The sequence below is a fragment of the Mandrillus leucophaeus genome, unplaced genomic scaffold, assembly GCF_000951045.1.
Source record: "Mandrillus leucophaeus isolate KB7577 unplaced genomic scaffold, Mleu.le_1.0 Scaffold809, whole genome shotgun sequence".
Lineage (NCBI taxonomy): Eukaryota > Metazoa > Chordata > Mammalia > Primates > Cercopithecidae > Mandrillus > Mandrillus leucophaeus.
In genome coordinates, this window is record NW_012108797.1 from 302307 (window position 1) to 323163 (window position 20857).

The 20857-nt window shown below is 40.3% G+C and overlaps 1 protein-coding gene and 1 long non-coding RNA gene across 22 annotated transcripts; one reads left to right on the top strand and one right to left on the bottom strand.

Moving 5' to 3' along the window:
* Positions 1 to 1127: 1127 nt before the first annotated feature.
* On the bottom strand, positions 1128 to 6441 carry LOC105530251. The gene is made up of 3 exons (XR_001004619.1): positions 6238 to 6441; positions 4199 to 5725; positions 1128 to 2281 (listed from the first exon to the last, which is right to left on the bottom strand). It is a non-coding gene; the product is annotated as an uncharacterized LOC105530251 (long non-coding RNA).
* Positions 5519 to 18588, top strand: MORF4L2 (mortality factor 4 like 2). 21 transcript variants are annotated; one of them, XM_011967675.1, is made up of 6 exons: positions 5622 to 5688; positions 8465 to 8554; positions 8996 to 9044; positions 10318 to 10485; positions 15377 to 15478; positions 17041 to 18588. In XM_011967675.1, the coding sequence occupies exon 6, from the start codon at positions 17065 to 17067 to the stop codon at positions 17929 to 17931; it is 867 nt and encodes a 288-aa protein (XP_011823065.1). In that variant the 5' UTR covers positions 5622 to 5688; positions 8465 to 8554; positions 8996 to 9044; positions 10318 to 10485; positions 15377 to 15478; positions 17041 to 17064; the 3' UTR covers positions 17932 to 18588. The 21 variants fall into 21 exon arrangements, with proteins under 21 accessions (XP_011823063.1, XP_011823058.1, XP_011823069.1 ...); XM_011967673.1 differs by lacking the exon at positions 10318 to 10485 and having other exon boundaries at positions 5519 to 5688; positions 15357 to 15478; XM_011967668.1 differs by lacking the exon at positions 10318 to 10485 and having other exon boundaries at positions 5519 to 5688.
* Positions 18589 to 20857: the final 2269 nt, after the last annotated feature.

The following is a 20857-nucleotide window of genomic DNA, read 5'->3' on the forward strand; positions in this document are numbered from 1 at the left end:
ACCACACAGTTTTCAATGGGTACTCTATGGAACCTGCCTTTCCAAGCCGGTTCAGGTTGGACCTGGAACGGTCAGGTCCCAAGTCCTCGAAAGTGTGTGTGTGTGTGTGTGTGTGTGTGTGTGTGTGATCTTTGCCTTCAGGCAGCCTTCCCAATGTTTTTTGTTGTTGTTGTTGATTTTTGTGTATGGTGACAGATAGGGATCCACTTCACTGTTTTAAAAACTGCAGGTCAGCTGGGTGTGATAGCTCATGCCTGTAATCCCAGCACTTTGAGAGGCCAAGGCGGGTGGATCACCTGAAGTCAGGAGTTCGAGACCAGCCTGCCCAACATGGCGAAACCCCATCTCTACTAAAAATACAAAAAGTTAGCTGGGTGTGGTGGCAGGCGCCTGTGATCCCAGCTACTTTGGGGGCTGAGGAAGGAGAATCACTTGAACCCAGGAGGCGAAGGTTGCAGTGAGCTGAGATCGCGCCACTGCACTCTAGCCTGGGCGTCAAGAGTGAAACTGCGTCTCAAAAACAAAAAACAAAACATCAAAATAAAACAAAAACCTGCAAGTCAGATGGGGCCCGGAGCCTTCCAAGAATACCCTGAGGTCCTGAGTGAGGGCCTCTTTGCCCCATATTCTGCTCCCTAGTGTCCTCTGTCTTTAGCAGCTTTGTCCTCTCCAACACTCACCTGGGGTGATAATGAAGCCCCATTACACTCCTAGTTCCATCTCCTGCCCCAAGATTCCCTTTGCTTGTGTTTCTCTTCCTGCTGGCTAACAGTTTTTGCCAATTAGCTGAGGTCTGTTTCCATGGTTTTCAAGCTCCCTCCACTCTCAGTCGCCCAAGTGATATGATATACTTCTTTCACCAACAGTGGTTCATTACAGCAAGGCTTACCTGTGGGGTTTGGTGGAGGGGGACTGCAGGCAGGAGGATATTTCCCTTCTAGAAGATCTAGTCAGAATTTTTGGCAAAGGGGCTTTTTCAATCTAAAATGCCCCCCTCCCCAGATTTTTACAGGGTATGTCTCTACTAAAGGCTGTGCATTCTACCCAACTCCTTGGTTAATAAGTCCTCTTCTAAAGAGAAACCCATGTGCGTTCTCTTCCCCAGGACTGATGAAGCACTTAAAACATTTTTTTGTCTTTTTAAATGTTTTATTATGGAAAACTTCAAAAATACACAAAAGTAGGAAAAATAGTATAATGAACTCCCACATAACAAGCATTAAGCTTCAACAATTTAGATGTGGCACTTTACTACTGGTTTGTCCTCTTTAATATGACAGCTTATATTTTCAAAAGGCATAGCTTTTATCATTCCCAGTGTAACGGGGACTGTAGGTGGAGGTTAGAAGCATAAGCAAATTTAACTCTGGAAAAATGACTCAAGACATCCTCTTGAGGCAGTGCTCAGATTGTAAGACTCAGCATACACTGGGAGAAAAGCAGTCCTCTTTTCTGTGGGTTGGTGTGTAGCACGGACGACTTTACATGATCATTCCAAGTGAAGTCTGTGGCTCAGGAAACCACACATTCTGGTAAATTGTATGCTAAACTATTAACTCAGGAAGGGGACAACAAGGAATTATGTGTGAGTCTGGCATCCCAAGGTTACCGAAGGACATTACTGATTAGGTTCAGGATCTCAGTGTTTTGGGTCATTTGAAGAAGTAATCTCTTTCTGTCAAATGGGTGGGTCAGTCTCAGGGTGGGGATTTGTCATAGGAGGAGAGAGGAACTAGAAGAGGATGGATACCCCTAAAAGGATAAAACTTTCCCATGACTATTTTCATCTTTGCCCTGGTCTCACAGGCTAGCAAACTAGGTTGACTCAGACTACATTTCTGGACTGGCTTTACAGAATTCCTGTGGAATGAGGCCGGTATAAATAGATAGAAAAACATCCTTATTAAAGAAATACCATTTGCTTAGCTGAAATATTAGGTTTTATTTTTAACCTTTACATTAATGAAATGTTCTTCAAAAAAATCCAATAAGCTAGTCAGAACCAAAATTTTAAAATATCAAATTAACCTCAGAATAGACCAATTTTATCTACTACCCAGAAACCATGGGAAAACACTGGTGTCTCTCTCCACCTTCCAGAACAGACTGACTACTACCTTCCAGACTTAGGAAGGCTCTTAGTCATGAGGTAAGTCATGAGGTAAGACAGGGCCAGCAGAAAATGTTGGGCAGGTTGCACCCTCCCCAAGGGTGCCCAACTAATAAGGTAGAGTCCAGGCTGAAATTCATTCTTCAGCTGCTCTGGTGAGGCTGCAACAGCCTACAGAAAGAAAAGTTATTTTTTCTCACTGTTCCACTGGAATGGGCCCTTCTCTGCAATTTGTCTGCCCCCAGGTGGCATGCTTTTCTAATTAACACAAAAGCAATGTATGAGCTAATGGTGGCCTTGAAAATTAACACAGGGTTCTCAGATCCATTGCCTGTCCTTTGAAGGCTGGGACCATAAATATTCTCTGTCTGGCCTTGGGCCTTGGGGCCAAACATTGACCTAAGCTATTTTTCCATTCCAGTTGAAACAGACTGTGAAGACAGCAGTTCAGCTATACATTCAAAAGAGGAGTAATTCCCATTTTCTGAGAACCCACTAGTAAGTGGAGGTGGCAGGGGAGAATTCAAATTTGAGGCAGTAGCATGACATAATGGGAAAAAGCCTGGGCTTGGTCTGCCATTTACTTACTGAGTGTTTAACTTCTCTGGGCTTCAGTGAGGATTCGCTAAGATAACAGATGTAAAAAGCTGGGCACAGTGCTGTGTGGCACACAAGAGGCATTCAGTTCCTATGCCTTTTTCTGTTACCACCCTGACTCCAAAGTTAATTCACACTGTTCACATGCTTGGCCTTGAAACCTCACTCAGTAAAGCATAAGGATGGGTATACTAGACAGAATGTTAGAGCAAGAGTCAGGAGATGTGGGTCCCAGTGCCAGACATATCCCCTATCACAGTACCTTGGGTAAGTTACTTCCCTCTCCTGACCCCATCAGTAAAACAGGAGAACACCCCTAGCTCTGATGCTGAGAGAAAAAAGCAGACGACATCACTTTTCTTGGGCATCTGCCATGAGATATGCGCCGTGTTAGGCCCTTTTACATACCGTATATCCTCTAAATCAGCACTGTCCAGTAGAACTTTTTGTAGTGGTGGAAATGTTCTATATCTGCACTGTCTAACATGGTAGCCACTAACTATAAGTAGCTATCGAGCCCCTGGAATGAGACTAGTGCAACTAAGGATCTACATTTTAAAATTTCACTGCATTTAAATTTAGCCACATATGACTAATGGCTATAGTATTGGATAGTGTGGCTCTAAGATTACGAAATAGAAATATTTGTTTCTATTTAATATGTGACACTGAGGCTTAGAAAAGTTAAATAACTTAAAGTCACTTAACAAGTAAATAACTAAACCAGATTCAAAGCCAAAAAGTAGAAAGCTTAGTAAAATAATATGGGCAGATATGCCAGGAATTATCCAGGCTCCACTATTTACAAGTTATATGACCAAAGAAAAATAATTACACACTGCAGAATGCACTTTCATTATCTATAAAATGATGATATCATCCAATTTGCAGGCCTATTGTTGAGATTAATGGGTGTGTAGGGTGTGTGGCCCATAACAGGTTTTCAACAACTGTTTCCTCACCACCCTGATAACTTCAACACACATAGAAGAGATTTAGACATATGGCTGGGTGCAGTGACTCATGCCTGTAATCCCAGCACTTTGGGAGGTGAGGCGGGTGGATCACCTGAGATCAGGAGTTCAAGACCAGCCTGGCCAACATGGTGAAACTCCATCTCTACTAAAAATAGAAAAATTAGCTGGGCGTGGTGGCGCATGCCTGTAATCCCAGCTACTCGGGAGGCTGAGGCGGGAGAACTGATTGAACCGGGGTTGGGGGTAGGGGGAGGGAAGGGCGGAGATTGCAGTGAGCCGAGATCGCACCACTTCACTCCAGCCTGGGTGACAGAGCGAGACTCAGTCAAAAAAAAAAAAAGAAGAAGAAGAGATTTAGACATAAATAAAAAAGGCAATTGCAGAGTAAAGAGAACATTGTTTGGGGAATTAAAAAACAAGAAAGAAAACATTCAGAAGCTTTTACGTGATATCCTATTATAGAATGGAGATGAGGAAGGGTATGAGTAGGAAACACCGAAATATTTCCACTTACTTGGTTTCCTTTCCTGCACTCTTCTTGACACTCCAGTCAACATTAGCCAAAGCAGGGAACAAGTTATTTCTAATGTATTTTGAGGCTTGGAAAGACAAGTCATTATGGTTACACAACAGAGTACTATTAGGGGCTTGGGCTAGAGGCAGGTGAAGTTCAAATCCTGGTTCCCATACTTGTTGTGTGCACTAAGAAAATAATTTGACATCTCTACACATTAGTGTTCAATCTGTAAAACAGGACTGATAATATGGATGGTGTGTGAAAACATATACTGTGCATCATTTATTATTTTGCTTTACATTCTGTAGCACCCTCTAGTGGTGTATACAAAAATATGCATTGCATTTCTACTCTCCAAAGCAGTGGTTCTCAAACTTCAGTGTGTGCTGGAATCACTGGGATAGTTTGTAATAACACAGATTACCAAACCCCACCGTGCGAACTTCTGATTCATTAAGTTTGAGGTGGGACCTGAGAATGTGAATTTCTGACACTTTTTCAGGTGATGCTGATGTTTCTGGTACATCCAGGAAACACATCTTGTGAACCACTGCTCTAAAAAAATCCCTCTTGTGTACAAGTATATAAGATAGATAATTGAAAGGGGTATGATTTTTGTTGTTTGACTTTGATCTAGTATTGCTCATCTAATAAGGACTTGGTGATGAATTAAAAAAAAATCGACATGAAGGATATAACACAGCATCTAAAATATAGAAAGCATACAAAAAACTGAGGATCACAGAACATAAATCATTTGCCCAGGGTACTGAGACTAGTAAGTGGTGGAATGAGGTTAACAATTAAGTCTCTTTCTCTTACTCCAAAGACACAATAAAGTCTACCAATACTACTACAGAAAATAGGGTGCAAACACACATATCTGATACAAATTTCAAGAGAAAAGGAAAATCAGTTTTCAATACCAGGGTCCAAGTTTTACTGATGAGTTCTTATCTCTTTACTAAAGGAACAGCTATCTGTATTTTCAGTTTGGGTGAGTTGCGAGCATTTGAAAAGGTGAGGAAAAAGGGTTAGGATCTTCAGCATCAGTGCTTGGGTCATTCATTAACTCTTTGATTAAACAAGGCAAGGACAAAAGAAGCGAGGGATGGAGAGGGGCCTTCCCCCCCGCCCCCCCACCCAAGGAGAAAAGGAAAGAAATGAGCAAAATTATTTGGATCTTGGGTCACAGTTCCCTGCCTACTAGTGCTATTCACAGAAGCTGATTTTATTTTTTCCTAGGAATGAACGATATCCATGATGCCTTAGATATTAGCGTTCAGCAAATCAAGAAAGGGGAGGGGGGAGGGAAACAAAATCCCAGAATCCCAGGGACCACACAGCCAATCCTTTGCTGGGATTTGGCGGCATCTAGTGGCGAACTCGAGAGGTATAAACCTTACCCACAGAACTTTCTGGAAAATTAACAGTGCGTATTTGCCTGAAGAAGGTCAGTGTGCTTGCCTGGAGATCAGGACGCAAAGGTAAGAGCGCCCTAGTCACCATAGAAATCCAGAATCTCTAACGGAGGGGAAGGCTGTCATAGATAGATATTCTCATAGGAAAATTGTATTTGTGCCAAGAGAACTGCACACAACCTTGAAGGGAGAGGGGAGGTGTGGAAGAGGGGAGGGGGGAGGTGTGGAAGAGGGGAGGGGGGAGGTGTGGAAGAGGGGAGGGAGGAGGATACTAGACAACTTGAAAGAAGTCTCCCTTTGCAGTTGCTAATGTGACGATGGAACGCTTTGGCTCTGAATCATTGGAGGGCTGTGGTTTACGACCGGATTTTGGCACAGAGGAAAACGTAGGACGTGTATTTTTAAAGTATTTAAATCAGTAGGGAAAGCCAAAATATTTCTGACAGTGCCCCTTTATCTCTGTTATTGTCGCCTTGCCTTAATTATTTATTTTCCTTTTCATTAGAACATTTTCAAACAAAATACAGAAATAGATAACAACCTGCGCGCAGTAGCTAACCCCTCCCCGCAACTCCCACCCCAATCACGCACGCGGGCGCGCGCCGTGGCTCTCACCAGTCCAGACGCCAGGGGCGCACGCCTGCGCAAACACATCACCTCCAGCGCCACGAGGGCCGCTCACACAGCAACCCCAGGGGCACTCGAGCCTGCCCGCGCACTAACACACTGGCCTTAATGCCTTGCGCCCGTTGCACTCAAGACCCTAACTCGCAAACACAGTAGAACCCCCAACTGCGCCTTTTTTTCCCATGTTCGGGGAGTTGCGCCACAGGCCTGGGGGCGTGGCTCCAGATTTGACCTCGCGCTTCCCCACTCGCGGGAACCTTAGCTCATTTCCGCCTATTTCCGCAGGCCACGTAGACACTTCCTCTCCCAGTGGGGGGCTGGGGGGAAACACAAACCCATAATGCCTCCCTGCAGGAAAAAAAAAAAAAAAAAAAAAAAAAGGAAAAGGAAAAAAAAAAAAAACCCTCTGGTCAGAGGAACTCTGGGTCGTGAAATAGGCCACGTGAACATTCTGCCCTATAGACTTATGACCCAACGGCTGTCACGCTTTTGGAGGGCGGGCTAAAAACCTAAAAGGGCGAACGTCATTGGCCGGAACTCGCACTGACGGAGGAAGAGGATTGGTTTGCTGTAGCCCTTAACAGTGAAGAAGCAGGTTGCTAGCACCCGCCTTTACTGCGGCGAAGTGTCATTGCTGACGTGGGGGTGGTTGTCCAATCATTTGGTTATGGAACATTCTAAAACTTAGACAAGACGATTGTGATTGGCTGAAGGGCATACGCCCTCCTCCAGGGTGACGTGTCTGCCTATGGATATCAGTTGCCAGAGAAACCTGGCTTTACTATGGCGGTTGGAGGAACGGCAGTGATCACACGTCGGCTGCTGGGAAGATCTGGATTCTCGTTTCAGGTTTCGGGGTGGGGGTGGGGAGAAAGGGTCGATGATTTCCTCTTTTCGTCGGGTATAGACGGGACTAGCTAGTTCCTTCACAATCGGTCAGAGCTGGATTCAGATTCCTGCTCGCCAACGCCCAGCTTGGGCAAGGCTCCTGTTCTTTCTGTGTCTCGGTTTCCATGTTTGTAAAATGGTGATAATAATAGTATCTACCTCAGAGACGTGTACTGTATATTAGTGCGTATAAGGCACGTAATATGAAGCCTGGCCCCTGAAGATATTAGCTATTGTTATGGAGATAAATAATACGTAATAGAATGAGAAAAATTATAAATTATATAAATTCGCTAATTGTAGTGCCCTTTCTGCCATCAACTTCTTTCCTAGAATAAATTAAAGATAAAAGAGATATATCAATTTTTACCAATGAAATAATTTGCTATTTGGGAATTGCCTCAAAATTGCAGAGATTGTAATTTTCCCATGTTGAAAAGTTAAATAAAAGGTGGGGGGGTGGAGTGCGAGAAAGAAAGAGATGGAGAACGAGAGCGAGCTGGAGATGAACCACATGCGATGAGTAGGCCTTGTTTGGATCCTGAATCGAACACACCAACTGTAAAAATATGTTTAAGACGCATCGGGAAAATTGGAACATGGATTCGATATTTGATGTTTTTTAAGGAATTGATGTCAATTTTTTTAGGCGTCACAGTAGTATTGTGATTATGTTTTCAAATTGTCCTTTTTTGTAGAGACATATACGAAAATATTTACGGATTAAATAATATAATGTCTGGGATTGGCTTCTAAATACATTAATGACTAGGATTTGCTTCAAAATAATCTAAGCGGTAGGGGGAAATGGGGAGGGGTATAGATGAAACAAAATTGGCCCTAAATTAATAATAGTTTTTGCTGAGTGATAGGCAGTGGGTTCCGTATATTAATCTGCTTTCCTTGGTATACGTTTAAATTTTTGTATAATAAAATACAGAAGTCAGATATTCCCGTGAGCTTGAAAAAGTCGGGGGTGGGGGGGAGCAGTGGGTGGGGTTATAGATGAAACAAGATGGCCTTCAGTTGGTAATTGTTGAAAGCTGGATGATGGATTCGTGTAGGTTTGTAATACTATTCTTTTATTTCATCCATTTGAAATTATCTTTAAGGAAAAGTTAAAAAAATTGTCAGAAATTATATAAATATACAATAAGTTAAATTTGAAAATGTAGCCACAAGAAAGGAAAAAGAAATACTTGTACGTTATTTATCAGCTTTGGTGTCCTTTGTGTGTGATGAAATTGCATTGGCTGATGTAGAAGAAAGCCATATCTCATATCTTTTTATTTTATGTCCTTTCCTGTCCTTTTGTTTGACCTTCTAGGTCACCATCAGAAAAGCTAAGTTTGCTGTATAGTGAGGATCAGGAGGTCTGATCCTGATTGCAGAACCTTCCCTGATTACAGAATCTTGGGTAAGTGCCTCCCTTCTGGCCTCAGTTCTTAAACAAGATAATACCACATAACCTTCCTAACTGTCCAGGAATATTTTGAAAATTAATAAGCTCCTATCTGGGAAAGTAGTCTAAATTCTGAGAAGAGAAGGATGGAGCTAAGTCCATTGGTAGTTTCAGTATAGAAAGTACATAAGCAACAGAGGACTGTGTAATCTTACATCCCTTGATAAAAGATATTACAGTCAATCCCCTGTAGTAGTTCCACAGTTCCATATATTACATTTTTCTTTGGAGCATCCTATATGCAGCATAGTTTAGTGGTTAAGAGCAAATACTTCCTGAATTTAAATCCTGGCTCTGCCACTTAACTATGTGATCTTGGGTAAGATACTTACTCACTTTATACCTAAGTTCCTCGTATATGAAACAGAGATGATAATAATAGTTCCTACTTCGTAGGATTGTTGAGAGCATTACATGTAAAGTACAAGGACAGTGCATGGCACATGTAAGTATTTGCTTTAATAATAATTATGGTTCTGTTAGTCCTGATAATCTCCTGTTTTATCTACACATTTACACCTACTTCTAAAAGCAGTGGATATCTCTTTTTGGAATTGTGTAAAAATAATAATAATTAATACTGTTGGTTTCTCTCCTCGTTTTCCAGAAGCAGCAATTACCACTAGAACTGAATTCCGAAATTATGACTTCTGGCTTGTCTTAACAATCTAGAAAGGTTTTAAGTATATTGATCATATTTATTTATGAGGAAATTTCCAGGAGCTATAATTTTAGCTAGCAGTTCAAACCAAATTTATAAATAAGCAAGTTTTTTCACTGAATATTCAGTCTGCTAACAGCTTTTACATCATTCCTCCTTTGTCTCAGACTTAAAAAAAATCTATTAAATGTAATGGAAATGTTTCAAGATCCAGAAGAGAAAATTGATATGAATGTAACTGATACGGTATATGTGCATTTAAAGGTTTATTCCAACAAAATGTTATTCACACTCTTTTCTGACATATGCATACACAAAAGATGTTAGCATTTGCAGTCTGATTCCCAAATGACACATTGCTTGTGTGGAGAGATGAAGTAAGGTTTGAAGGTTTTTCAACCTTTTGACAGCTACATATGGAGTCACTGTAATTTCCTTTTTTTCCTCCCTTCTGAAAAGTAGGTTTCAGAGGAGGGCCCTGCCCTCGTGGAAGAGATGCGTTAGATCGGTAGGCACAGGATACCTTTACATGAGACCATTTAGAGAATGATTAGGGGCTAAAGGTAGGGGGTGGACTGTTGAGCCAACAGGGACTCAGAGAAAGCAAGGGTCAGGGTGACCTGAAATAGAGAAAAAAAATCTCACAAAGGAAGAGGACCTTGACCTGGCTCTCAGAGAATGGGTGGAACTTAGGAGGGAATGAGCCCAGTCTGAATGGTATGTCTACAAAGTATACTATGTGCAGTGATGATTAACTGAAAAATTGGGCTGACCATTTGTGAGATCCATGAATAAGAGTAGATCAGAAAGTCAGTGTGAGTTTTAAATATATATATTTTATTATAAAATGTTAATCACATAATATGTGAAGTCACTATTGATAACCTTTTCTATTGGTCCTAGTGTTTTGCTATTTAAAATAATACTGCATTAAATATTCTTAGTGTAGCCATCCATTTACAAGTGTTATTCAAGAGCAACATTTATGCCTTTAAGCTGTGATAATTAAATTAATACGGGGGAGAACTGTCAGATATACACCACTGTGACAGAACAGATGGCCTAAGGACAGTGATACCTTTGAAAGTTAAATAATTGCTGAGCGCGGTGGCTCACGCTTGTGATCCCAGCACTTTGGGAGGCCAAGACGGGTGGATCACGAGGTCAGGAGTTCAAGACCAGCCTGGCCAAGATGGTGAAACCCCCGTCTCTACTAAAAATACAGGTGGGTGCCTGTAATCCCAGCTACTCGGGAGGCTGAGGCAGAGAATTGCATGAACCCAGGAGGCGGAGGTTGCAGTGAGGCGAGATCGCGCCATTGCACTCCAGCCTAGGTGATAGCGAGACTCCGTCTCAAAAAAAGAAAAAAAAAAAGTTAAATAATCAAAAATAATTTGGAAGAGAGTACCTTGAAAGACCCATATACCTCTGAGAATTTAGAATGTTATAAAGTGGTATTTCATACCAGTGGGGAAAGAATAAACTCTTCAGTGGTTAATATTAGAAAAAGTTAGTTATATATTTGAGGAAAACTATAAAAGTACCAATAATGGGTAGGAAATCACTTCTACAGTATTTTTGGAGCATTTTCCCTAAGCATGATGTAAAAGCCAAAGGTCACAAGGGAAAAAGCTGATAGATTTGTCTGTGATATTGAGAGATGTATGCACATATACATACAACAGTCTTACAGTAAGACACCATTAGACAAAGTGATGGTTTGGAAAAAAATTTCCAACATAAAATAAAACTAATATTTAATTGTTAGAAAATAATAACAAACAACCTAGTAGAAGAGAACAAAAATATTCATATAAGATAACGTATGTGACCAGTGAATGTATGAAAAGATGATATCACACAAATTCAAATGAAATTATCTTTTTTTTTTTTTGAGACGGAGTCTCGCCCTGTCTCCCAGGCTGGAGTGCAGTGGCCGGATCTCAGCTCACTGCAAGCTCCGCCTCCCGGGTTCACGCCATTCTCCGGCCTCAGCCTCCCGAGTAGCTGGGACTACAGGCGCCCACCACCTCGCCCGGCTAGTTTTTTGTATTTCTTAGTAGAGACGGGGTTTCACCATGTTGGCCAGGATGATCTCGATCTCCTGACCTCGTGATCCACCCGTCTCGGCCTCCCAAAGTGTTGGGATTACAGGCTTGAGCCACCGCGCCCGGCCTCAAATGAAATTATCTTACTACATGTTAGGTTGGCCCAAGAAAAGCCCCTCTCCTTTTTTTTTTTTTTTCAAAAAGATGTTTTTCCAATGTTCTTGAATTCATGAAAAAATGAACTTTTATATTTTTGTTAGGAGTACAAATTAAAACAGTTCTTTGTGAGATGAATTTGGCTCTATCTCATAAAAGTTATAAATAAGCAAATCCTTTGGCTAAATAGTTCCTCTTGGAATATATCCTTCAGAGGTACTTAATGCTCTAATATTTGTATACACTGATGTGCATTGCAGTATTTTTGTGATAATGAAATATTGGGAAAAGCCTAAATGTTCAGAGACTGGTTATAGTACATAACAGATTAAAGAATGTGTTATGACTATTAAAAAGAAAAGGTAGGTATGTACTGACATGGAAAGATGCCCATGATAAGTGAGCAAGGCAAGGTGCAGAGCAGTATGCATTTCACATTTGTCAAAACAAATAAATGCATGCTATATATTCACATACCTATGTGTATAATATACACATTGAGTCTTTAAAGTTACGTTTTATGTGAATGTGTACATGAAAAGATTTGAAGGCATACATGCTCATTCAGAGGATACTCCTAGGATTGGGGTGGGAGAGGGGTAGGTGATAAGGGAAGAATGTTCACATCTTTATATAATTTGTTATCTATAGGTATATAAAAGAAATATAAATGGTACCACAAGATCTAATTCATTGAGGTGAACGAAGATTGTCAGTTCATAACTTACAAACTACTGGATGGATTAAGGAGTTAAAATAAAAGAAATCTATCAAAATATTTGTTCTTAATTTTTAAACTTAAAAATGAAAGGAAAAAAAGTATTTTAAAATGATCCCCAGTGCTGGCCAGAGCGTGAGGCATAGTAAATATTTTTACACACTGCTTGTAGGATTAGAAATTGGCACAACTTGTGCAGAGGGAGTAATTTGGCAATGTATTGAGAGTGTTCTATCTCTTAACTCACTAAGCCCACTTCTGAGAGTCTTAAAGGAATAATAGGAAGCAAGAGTAAAAAATGTTTACACAAAATGTTTTCATTGATTATTAAAGAATATATTGGTGGGAGGTGTGCACTGGATATTTCCAGGGAAGGAGTGGCTAAGTAAATTAAGGTATGCTCATTTGATGGAATATCTCTTATATGACTCAAAATGGATGCATATTATAACCTTAACATGGGAAGATTATTGGTTATCATAGTAAAGTTTTTAAAAGGAAAAATCTAAGCTTTGATAGCCATTATGAGCTCACCTCTGTTTAAATGTATTATTTATACAGAGATTAAACTGTTGTAAAAATTAAAGATAGAAAACTAAGACAAACATAAGTATAAAAGTGTTTTCTGAATTTCTGGTTTACCCTAGAGCTGACCTGTAGGGAACAGGTGGGAAAATAGTTGATGACTGTTGTCCCTAATTTATGCCCCAATTTTCTCCATGTGTTGAGTCACAGCTCCCTCCACCCCTATTCACAATTATATACCCACCAGGGACCAGTCTGACTTCCAGAATGGTTTTTGTCCAGCTTGGCTCTACTTAATGTGTTTTACACAGTCTGGTTGGCACTAGGTCACGTTGCTTTCTTTAGGTGATATTTTCACTATCATCCTTTTGTTTTATGGAACCTCTGCACTATGAGCCCCAAGATGGGCTTTCTGGATTTACTCATGCAGGTTGAGTATCCCTAATCTGAAATGCTCCAAAATCTGAAACTTTCTGAGTGCCAACATGCCACTAGTAGATGATTCCACATCTGACCTCATGTGACAGGTGAAAAAGAATGTTTAAAATACTATATAAAATTACCTTCAGACTATGTGTATAAGGTGTATATGAAACAAATGAATTTCCTGTTTATACTGGGGTCCCATCCCTAAGATATTCTCATGCATATGCAAATATTCCAATATCTGAAACACTTCTCATCCCAAGCATTTTGGATAAGGAATACTCAACCTGTAGTAACAATTCTCAGAAGTCTTCAGATACTGTATCTGCTCTGTCCTGGTCACAAAGCAATTCTTTTAGAAACATTATTCTAGAAGCATGATAGCTTACAATTTAATGCCATGATACACTGGCCCCTATCACCACTGTCTGATCCTTCACAGGATGTGTCTCCGTGTCCCTCTCAGCCAGAAAGTTTCTGATTCCCACAGGGATCAGTCTCCATATTTACAAATTTTGATGCTTTCTGAAGACTGACTTTACCCTTGAATTTCTGCTCAAAGCTTTGTGCTCTTTCAGTTAGAGGATATTGTTTGCTTAGTGAAAGTACTAGCATCCAGGCCTCTCTTCCCAATAACTGGCTTTCCTGATTCAGGGATCTAGTCTTCAAGCATGCGTGCATATTTATTTATTTATTTGACAGAGTCTCACTGTCACCCAGGCTGGAGTGCAGTGGCACAATCTCCTGGCTCACTGCAACCTCCACCTTACAGGTTCAAGCGATTCTCCTGCCTCAGCCTCCCAAGTAGCTGGGATTATAGGTGTGCACCACTATGGCTGGCTAATTTTTGTATTTTTAGTAGGGACGGGGTTTCACCATGTTGGCCAGGCTGGTCTTGAACTTCTGACCTCAAGAGATCCACCCACCTCAGCCACCCAAAATGCTGGGATTACAGGCTTGAGCCACCATGCCCGGCCTTCTTTTCTTTTCTTTTCTTCTCTTTTTGCCCACAGGTGCTACTACCAAACATTTCTTATCTCTGATTTTCTTCTCAGAGCCTCCCTGATGCCTGCCTACACAGTGTTAACGGCTACAGAATGGCTGATGGGCTTTTTCTTTAGGTGAAAGTTGTAGTTACTAGAGAAACCTGGTTTAAGGCTGGTCTACCATCATCCCTTTCTCAGAAGTTACCCTGATTTTAACAGGCTGGTATTTATCTGTCTAGATATTTCCATGCACATTTATAGACATCTGTTTAAAACACACACACAAATGAGAGCACACTCTTCCCAAACTAATGTTTATTTCTGTACCTGTACTATCTTTTTTTTCTTTTTTTGGAGATGGAGTCTCTGTCGCCCAGACTAGAGTGCAGTGGTGCGATCTCAGCTCGCTGCAACCTCCGCCTCTCGGGTTCAAGCGATTCTCCTGCCTCAGTCTCCTAAGTAGCTGAGACTATAGGCGTGCGCCACCATGCCCGGCTACTTTTTTTGTTTTTTGTATTTTTAGTAGAGACGGGGTTTCACTACGTTGCCCAGCTGGTCTCAAACTCCTGACCTCATGATCTGCTTGCCTCGGCCTCCCAAAGTGCTGGGATCACAGGTGTGAGCCACCGCGCCCGGCCTTATCTGTCTCTTTACGATCGTATTGCATTTGGGATCCTATAGTATTACGCCATCTGCCTATTTACCTAATAATATATATTGAACATCTTTCCATGTCAGTACATGGATCTCTGCTTAATTCATTTGAATGTTCTTCTGTAGTAGTCATACATAATTTATGTTATCATTTTCCTATTGAAGAATAGGTAGGTGTTTTCCAGTTCTTCAGTACTGCAAACACCACTACATTGAACATCTTTGTATCCATGTACAAATACTCTGGCAAGGTACTGTGCTAGCTGTTCAGCCTCATCACCTTTATGAAATTCTCACAGGAGCCTGTGAAGGCTATGGGTAATTTGCCACATTCCACAGATGAGAAAAAGAGGCTAAGAGAGCTTACATGTCTTGCCTGAGGTCTCACAACTCATCAGTGATGGAGCCTAACTGAAGTAAAGGTCTGTCTGACAGCAGAACTCAAGTATTTTCTCTGATACCACGATTTACAATTGCAGTATATGATTGATATATGTGTTTAAACATATAAACCATATGTTTATAAATTACTCATTTTTTTCTTTTCCTTTGATGATTTCACAAAAGTTCATCTTCATTGCAGATACCTGCCTTTCTTTCTAGGTTGTATCTCCCACTTCACCCTTCTAGACCATCCCAGAAGATCTTTAAGATTTCATCTGGGAAATCACTAGGAGTTCTTGGAAGGGAAAGAAGGAAGATTGTGTAAGTCAAAGGAATTGTTTCCTCTGTCACACCGTAAGAATAATGGAAGACTATTTTTTGCATCCTTTTCTCACTAGCACTCCCTGCTGCACTTTACACTGTAGATTATACCTGTTTCTTCTTGGAACGCTCATCTTCTTTGGCATCCAAAATGACATTCTTCTAATTCTGTTATGGCTACTCTTAAAATTTTTGTTTCATTTGTGGTCTCTATGCATCCCTTAAATGCCTTTCGTCCTTACGTTTTCCAGAATTCCATACTTGAAGTTCTTCCTCTCTTCTCCCTGATTTCATTGGCCCTCGTAGTGTCTACTACCAGCTATGTGATGTTTACTCTCAGATCTCCATTTCTGGCTTTTACTTCTCACCCGAGCTTTAATTTTGTGTGTGTGTGTGTGTGTGTGTGTGTGTGTTGGGGGGGGGTACCCAGTTAGCTGGACGAAACTGAGCTTTATAATTTTATGTTTAACTGTACACCTCACACGCAATAGGCCCAACACAACTTTTCCTTCAATCCATTTTCTCCTCCTGTAAATGGAGTATTATCATTTGGTGATAATACTAATGACCTAATCACCCATACCTAGGAGTCATCACTGACTCCTCCCTCACCAATCTTTTTTTTAGCTTCTTCAACAATCACTGATGGTGGTGTCATGTACCATTTCTTGTATCTGCTCCCAAGCCATTTTGTGCCTATAACTATCATTATACTAACCTTACTGTTTTATAATTGTCACTTTAGATATTTGGATCTCTAGCACCTACCATAGTACCTGTCCCAAAGCAGACATGCAGTAATGTATAATGACAAACTGAATAGATTAATGAATGGATGAATTACCTATGTTCTGTCATTTTATTTCTGATTCCAAACTAAACCCTAAATTCAGTGCTTTTATTAAATTCATTAATTACCCAGGTTTGAAATTGCAGATTCCTCCCTCCTTTGTTTACTATATTCTTAATGATTTCTGTATTCTTCAGTTTCTCTTGCCTCTGTCATCATCCTAGTTCAGACCTTTTTGGACTTACACAAGAACCTTTACTTTTGTTTACTATATTCTTAATGATTTCTGTATTCTTCAGTTTCTCTTGCCTCTGTCATCATCCTAGTTCAGACCTTTCTGGACTTACACAAGAACCTTTACTGTTATTCATTTTGCCCTTAGTCAACTAAGTATAACCTTCCCTATTCCATATTGTCATTTCTCCTGTTCAGAAGTCTTAAATTTCAACTCCACTGCCTTTTATAGTTTCTTTTTCATTTAATTCCTTCTTTCTTTAAAATTGCTTTCCTATCTTGTGAGTGGCATCAACAGAGTAATTTGTGGGTAGATGTGATGAGTATTTGGGTGAGATGAGAGTAGTGGCTGGTAGTGAGGATCAGAGAGAGGGAAAGGAGGTAAAAAAAAAAAAAAAAATCACTTATAAAGAGTCCTGAAATGGGATTTAAAATCCAGATTTTAAGGGAGTTAGAATGTGTTATGCTCTGATGGGCCTTTATGAAACATAAAGGTTGCCATAGAAAACAACCAAGTAAAATATTTTATATATTACAGTGGTTGGAATAAAAACAGGGTTGAATGAGTTCCAGAAAGCAGGGTTCTCAACCTCGTGGACAGCAATCTGCAGAAGAAGAGAACTTCAAAAAACCAACTAGAAGCAACATGCAGAGAAGTAAGATGAGAGGGGCCTCCTCGGGAAAGAAGACAGCTGGTCCACAGCAGAAAAATCTTGAACCAGCTCTCCCAGGAAGATGGGGGGGTCGCTCTGCAGAGAATCCCCCTTCAGGATCCGTGAGGAAGACCAGAAAGAACAAACAGAAGACTCCTGGAAACGGAGATGGTGGCAGTACCAGCGAAGCACCTCAGCCCCCTCGGAAGAAAAGGGCCCGGGCAGACCCCACTGTTGAAAGTGAGGAGGCGTTTAAGAATAGAATGGAGGTTAAAGTGAAGATTCCTGAAGAATTAAAACCATGGCTTGTTGAGGACTGGGACTTAGTTACCAGGCAGAAGCAGCTGTTTCAACTCCCTGCTAAGAAAAATGTAGATGCAATTCTGGAGGAGTATGCAAATTGCAAGAAGTCGCAGGGAAATGTTGATAATAAGGAATATGCGGTTAATGAAGTTGTGGCAGGAATAAAAGAATATTTCAATGTGATGTTGGGCACTCAGCTGCTCTACAAATTTGAGAGGCCCCAGTATGCTGAAATCCTCTTGGCTCACCCTGATGCTCCAATGTCTCAGGTTTATGGAGCACCACACCTACTGAGATTATTTGTAAGAATTGGAGCAATGTTGGCCTATACGCCCCTTGATGAAAAAAGCCTTGCATTATTGTTGGGCTATTTGCATGATTTCCTAAAATATCTGGCAAAGAATTCTGCATCTCTCTTTACTGCCAGTGATTACAAAGTGGCTTCTGCTGAGTACCACCGCAAAGCCCTGTGAGCGTCTACAGACAGCTCACCATTTTTGTCCTGTATCTGTAAACACTTTTTGTTCTTAGTCTTTTTCTTGTAAAATTGATGTTCTTTAAAATCGTTAATGTATAACAGGGCTTATGTTTCAGTTTGTTTTCTGTTCTGTTTTAAACAGAAAATAAAAGGAGCATAAGCTCCTTTTCTCATTTCAAAGTTGCTACCAGTGTATGCAGTAATTAGAACAAAGAAGAAACAGTAGAACATTTTATTGCCTAGTTGACAACATTGCTTGAATGCTGGTGGTTCCTATCCCTTTGACACTACACAATTTTCTAATATGTGTTAATGCTACGTGACAAAACGCCCTGATTCCTAGTGCCAAAGGTTCAACTTAATGTATATACCTGAAAACCCATGCATTTGTGCTCTTTTTTTTTTTATGGTGCTTGAAGTAAAACAGCCCATCCTCTGCAAGTCCATCTATGTTGTTCTTAAGCATTCTATCTTTGCTCAAATTGTTGAAGGATGGTGATTTGTTTCATGGTTTTTGTATTTGAGTCTAATGCACGTTCTAACATGATAGAGGCAATGCATTATTGTGTAGCCACGGTTTTCTGGAAAAGTTGATATTTTAGGAATTGTATTTCAGATCTTAAATAAAATTTGTTTCTAAATTTCAAAGCAAGTAATTTGCAGTGTGCCTTTCATGTTACTGAGGCTGGTATTCTGTGGTTATTGTAGAAATTTTAGAAAACATAGTAAGAACAAATGCAAATAAGAATTGTGTAATTCTGCTGGATCATTCAAGATCCAAGCAATAAATAAATGGAACTCAAAAATGGATGATTTGACGAGAGTTAAAGAATTTTTTCCCTGAGTTGTCACCAGAGGGGTAGGGTTGTGGTGTATATTAGCTGGCTCAGGCTGCCATAACAAAGTACCAGAGACTGAGTGGCTTAAACAATAAATTTATTTTCTCACAGTTCTGGATGTTGGAAGTCAGATCAAGGTGTTGCCAGAGGATTTTTTTTGAGGCCTCTCTCTTTGGCTTCTACACAGCTGTCCTCCCTGTCATCACATGGCCTTTTTCTCTGTATCTGTGTCCTAATCTCTTCTAAGGACACTAGTCACTGGATTAGGACCCACCCCAGTGACCTCATTTAATTTAGCTATCTCTGTAAAGACCCTATTTCCAACTACAGTCACATGCTGAGGTATTGGGGATTAGGACTTCAACATGAATTTGGTGGGTGTGGGGAGGGGTGGGTGCACAATTCAGGGCATAACATAGTGTTACTACCCCTCTGCAAAGGAGACGAGAGGAAAGGAAGTGGGGAGGAGCAGAGGGAGTGGGAGGTAAGGGAGGGGTTACTTGAATGGTATACAGCTGTGTGGAAAGGTCCACCTGACAGTAGCTGTAATCTTCAGGATGCAGTCAGCTCACAGCAACCCTGAAAGAGAAAATGAAATGAGAGGGAATAAATGCTTGACTTCGCGCTCTTCCGAACATCTGCTGGGTATTTCTCTTGGCCAAATTGGAAGCTGGAGGGCAAGGAAGACCTTTTGTATAGTCTGTGTTGGTAAGTGTGGGGGACACAGCAGGAAGGAAAGTAGATGGTGGGGAGGGGGGCGGAGGAGGGTGGTTGTGGGTGGTGAGTGGGAGGAGGACAAACGGGAGATACAAGCACACACCTGAAATAGTTAATACTTTACCATATATTCTTGGAATTATGTGTATACATAAATATTTGTAATAAAGATCACACAACTTTTTTTTTTAACAAATTGGGATCAGATTATATGTATGGTTTTCTAAGTATTTTTCTCCCCAAATTGGTATACAAAGGAAATTCAAGGCTAATAAAACTAGTTTATTTTTAAATGACCTAAAACATGAAAATGGAAAAATTCTGAGATTGGAAATTAAGGAGAAGTTGCCACATAGAAAAATCTGTTATAAAATGGTACCCTAAAAGTGTATTTTGGACACCAAAACAAATCAGGGTAACAGAATGGAAATATCTGTGTCTGTGTATATGTGTTTAATTTGTTAGATATGTTAGAGGGAATATTTGAATTAGTGAAAGGATGGGATAGTCAAAATATTTGAGGGGAATGTTAGATCTTTTGCTTTACACTTTATTCCAAAGTACATTCCAAATGAATTAAAGATTTACATTTGATAAGTGAAACCATAGATTGTTCGTTTAAAATGAAGGATATTTTATCATGGCTCAGATGACCTTTCTAAATATTATTGACAGGATACCTACAGGAAAAGGTGGATGGATTTTCATACATAAATACTTTAAATAACTTTATTATAAAACAACATGAGAGGAATTATTAGGCATGCAACACAGAAGAACAGAATAATCACAACACATAAATACAAATTGTTAATGTCTTTAAAATTTAAAGGATTTTTTTACAAGTTATAAGAGACAAGGGAGATAGGCCATAGATGCACATAGGCTAATTTTGAAAAGAAATGCAAATTGCAAGTAAACAGGTTCATTTTCCCGAGACATAAATACTTAAAATAATGAAGTATTTTCTACCACTGTTGTCATCCCCCTTGCAATAGGTGCTAGTAAGTTATTGAACATACTTTTAGGTGTCTAGTCAATATATTGTCAGAGTAGTAGAAACCAGGCTAGGTTGTAGGCTGGCTGCATTGTGACCATCACACCATCAAGTGATGACTAGACCCATCAGGTGTCAATTATTCTTCCCCAAATTCTGGACTGTTTTGGTTATGGTGTAGACAGAGAGAGGGAGTGGCAGGAGAAAGGATCAATGTAAAGAAGAAAGGAGGTTTGATAATTATATGCAGCCCATTGATTACTGAACCTAATTATCACATTTCTCTAACACTGGTACACAGCACATAGAAGTTGCTCATTAAATGTGCATTCAATGAAGACTACATCTTAGACCTTGCATCTTAGTGA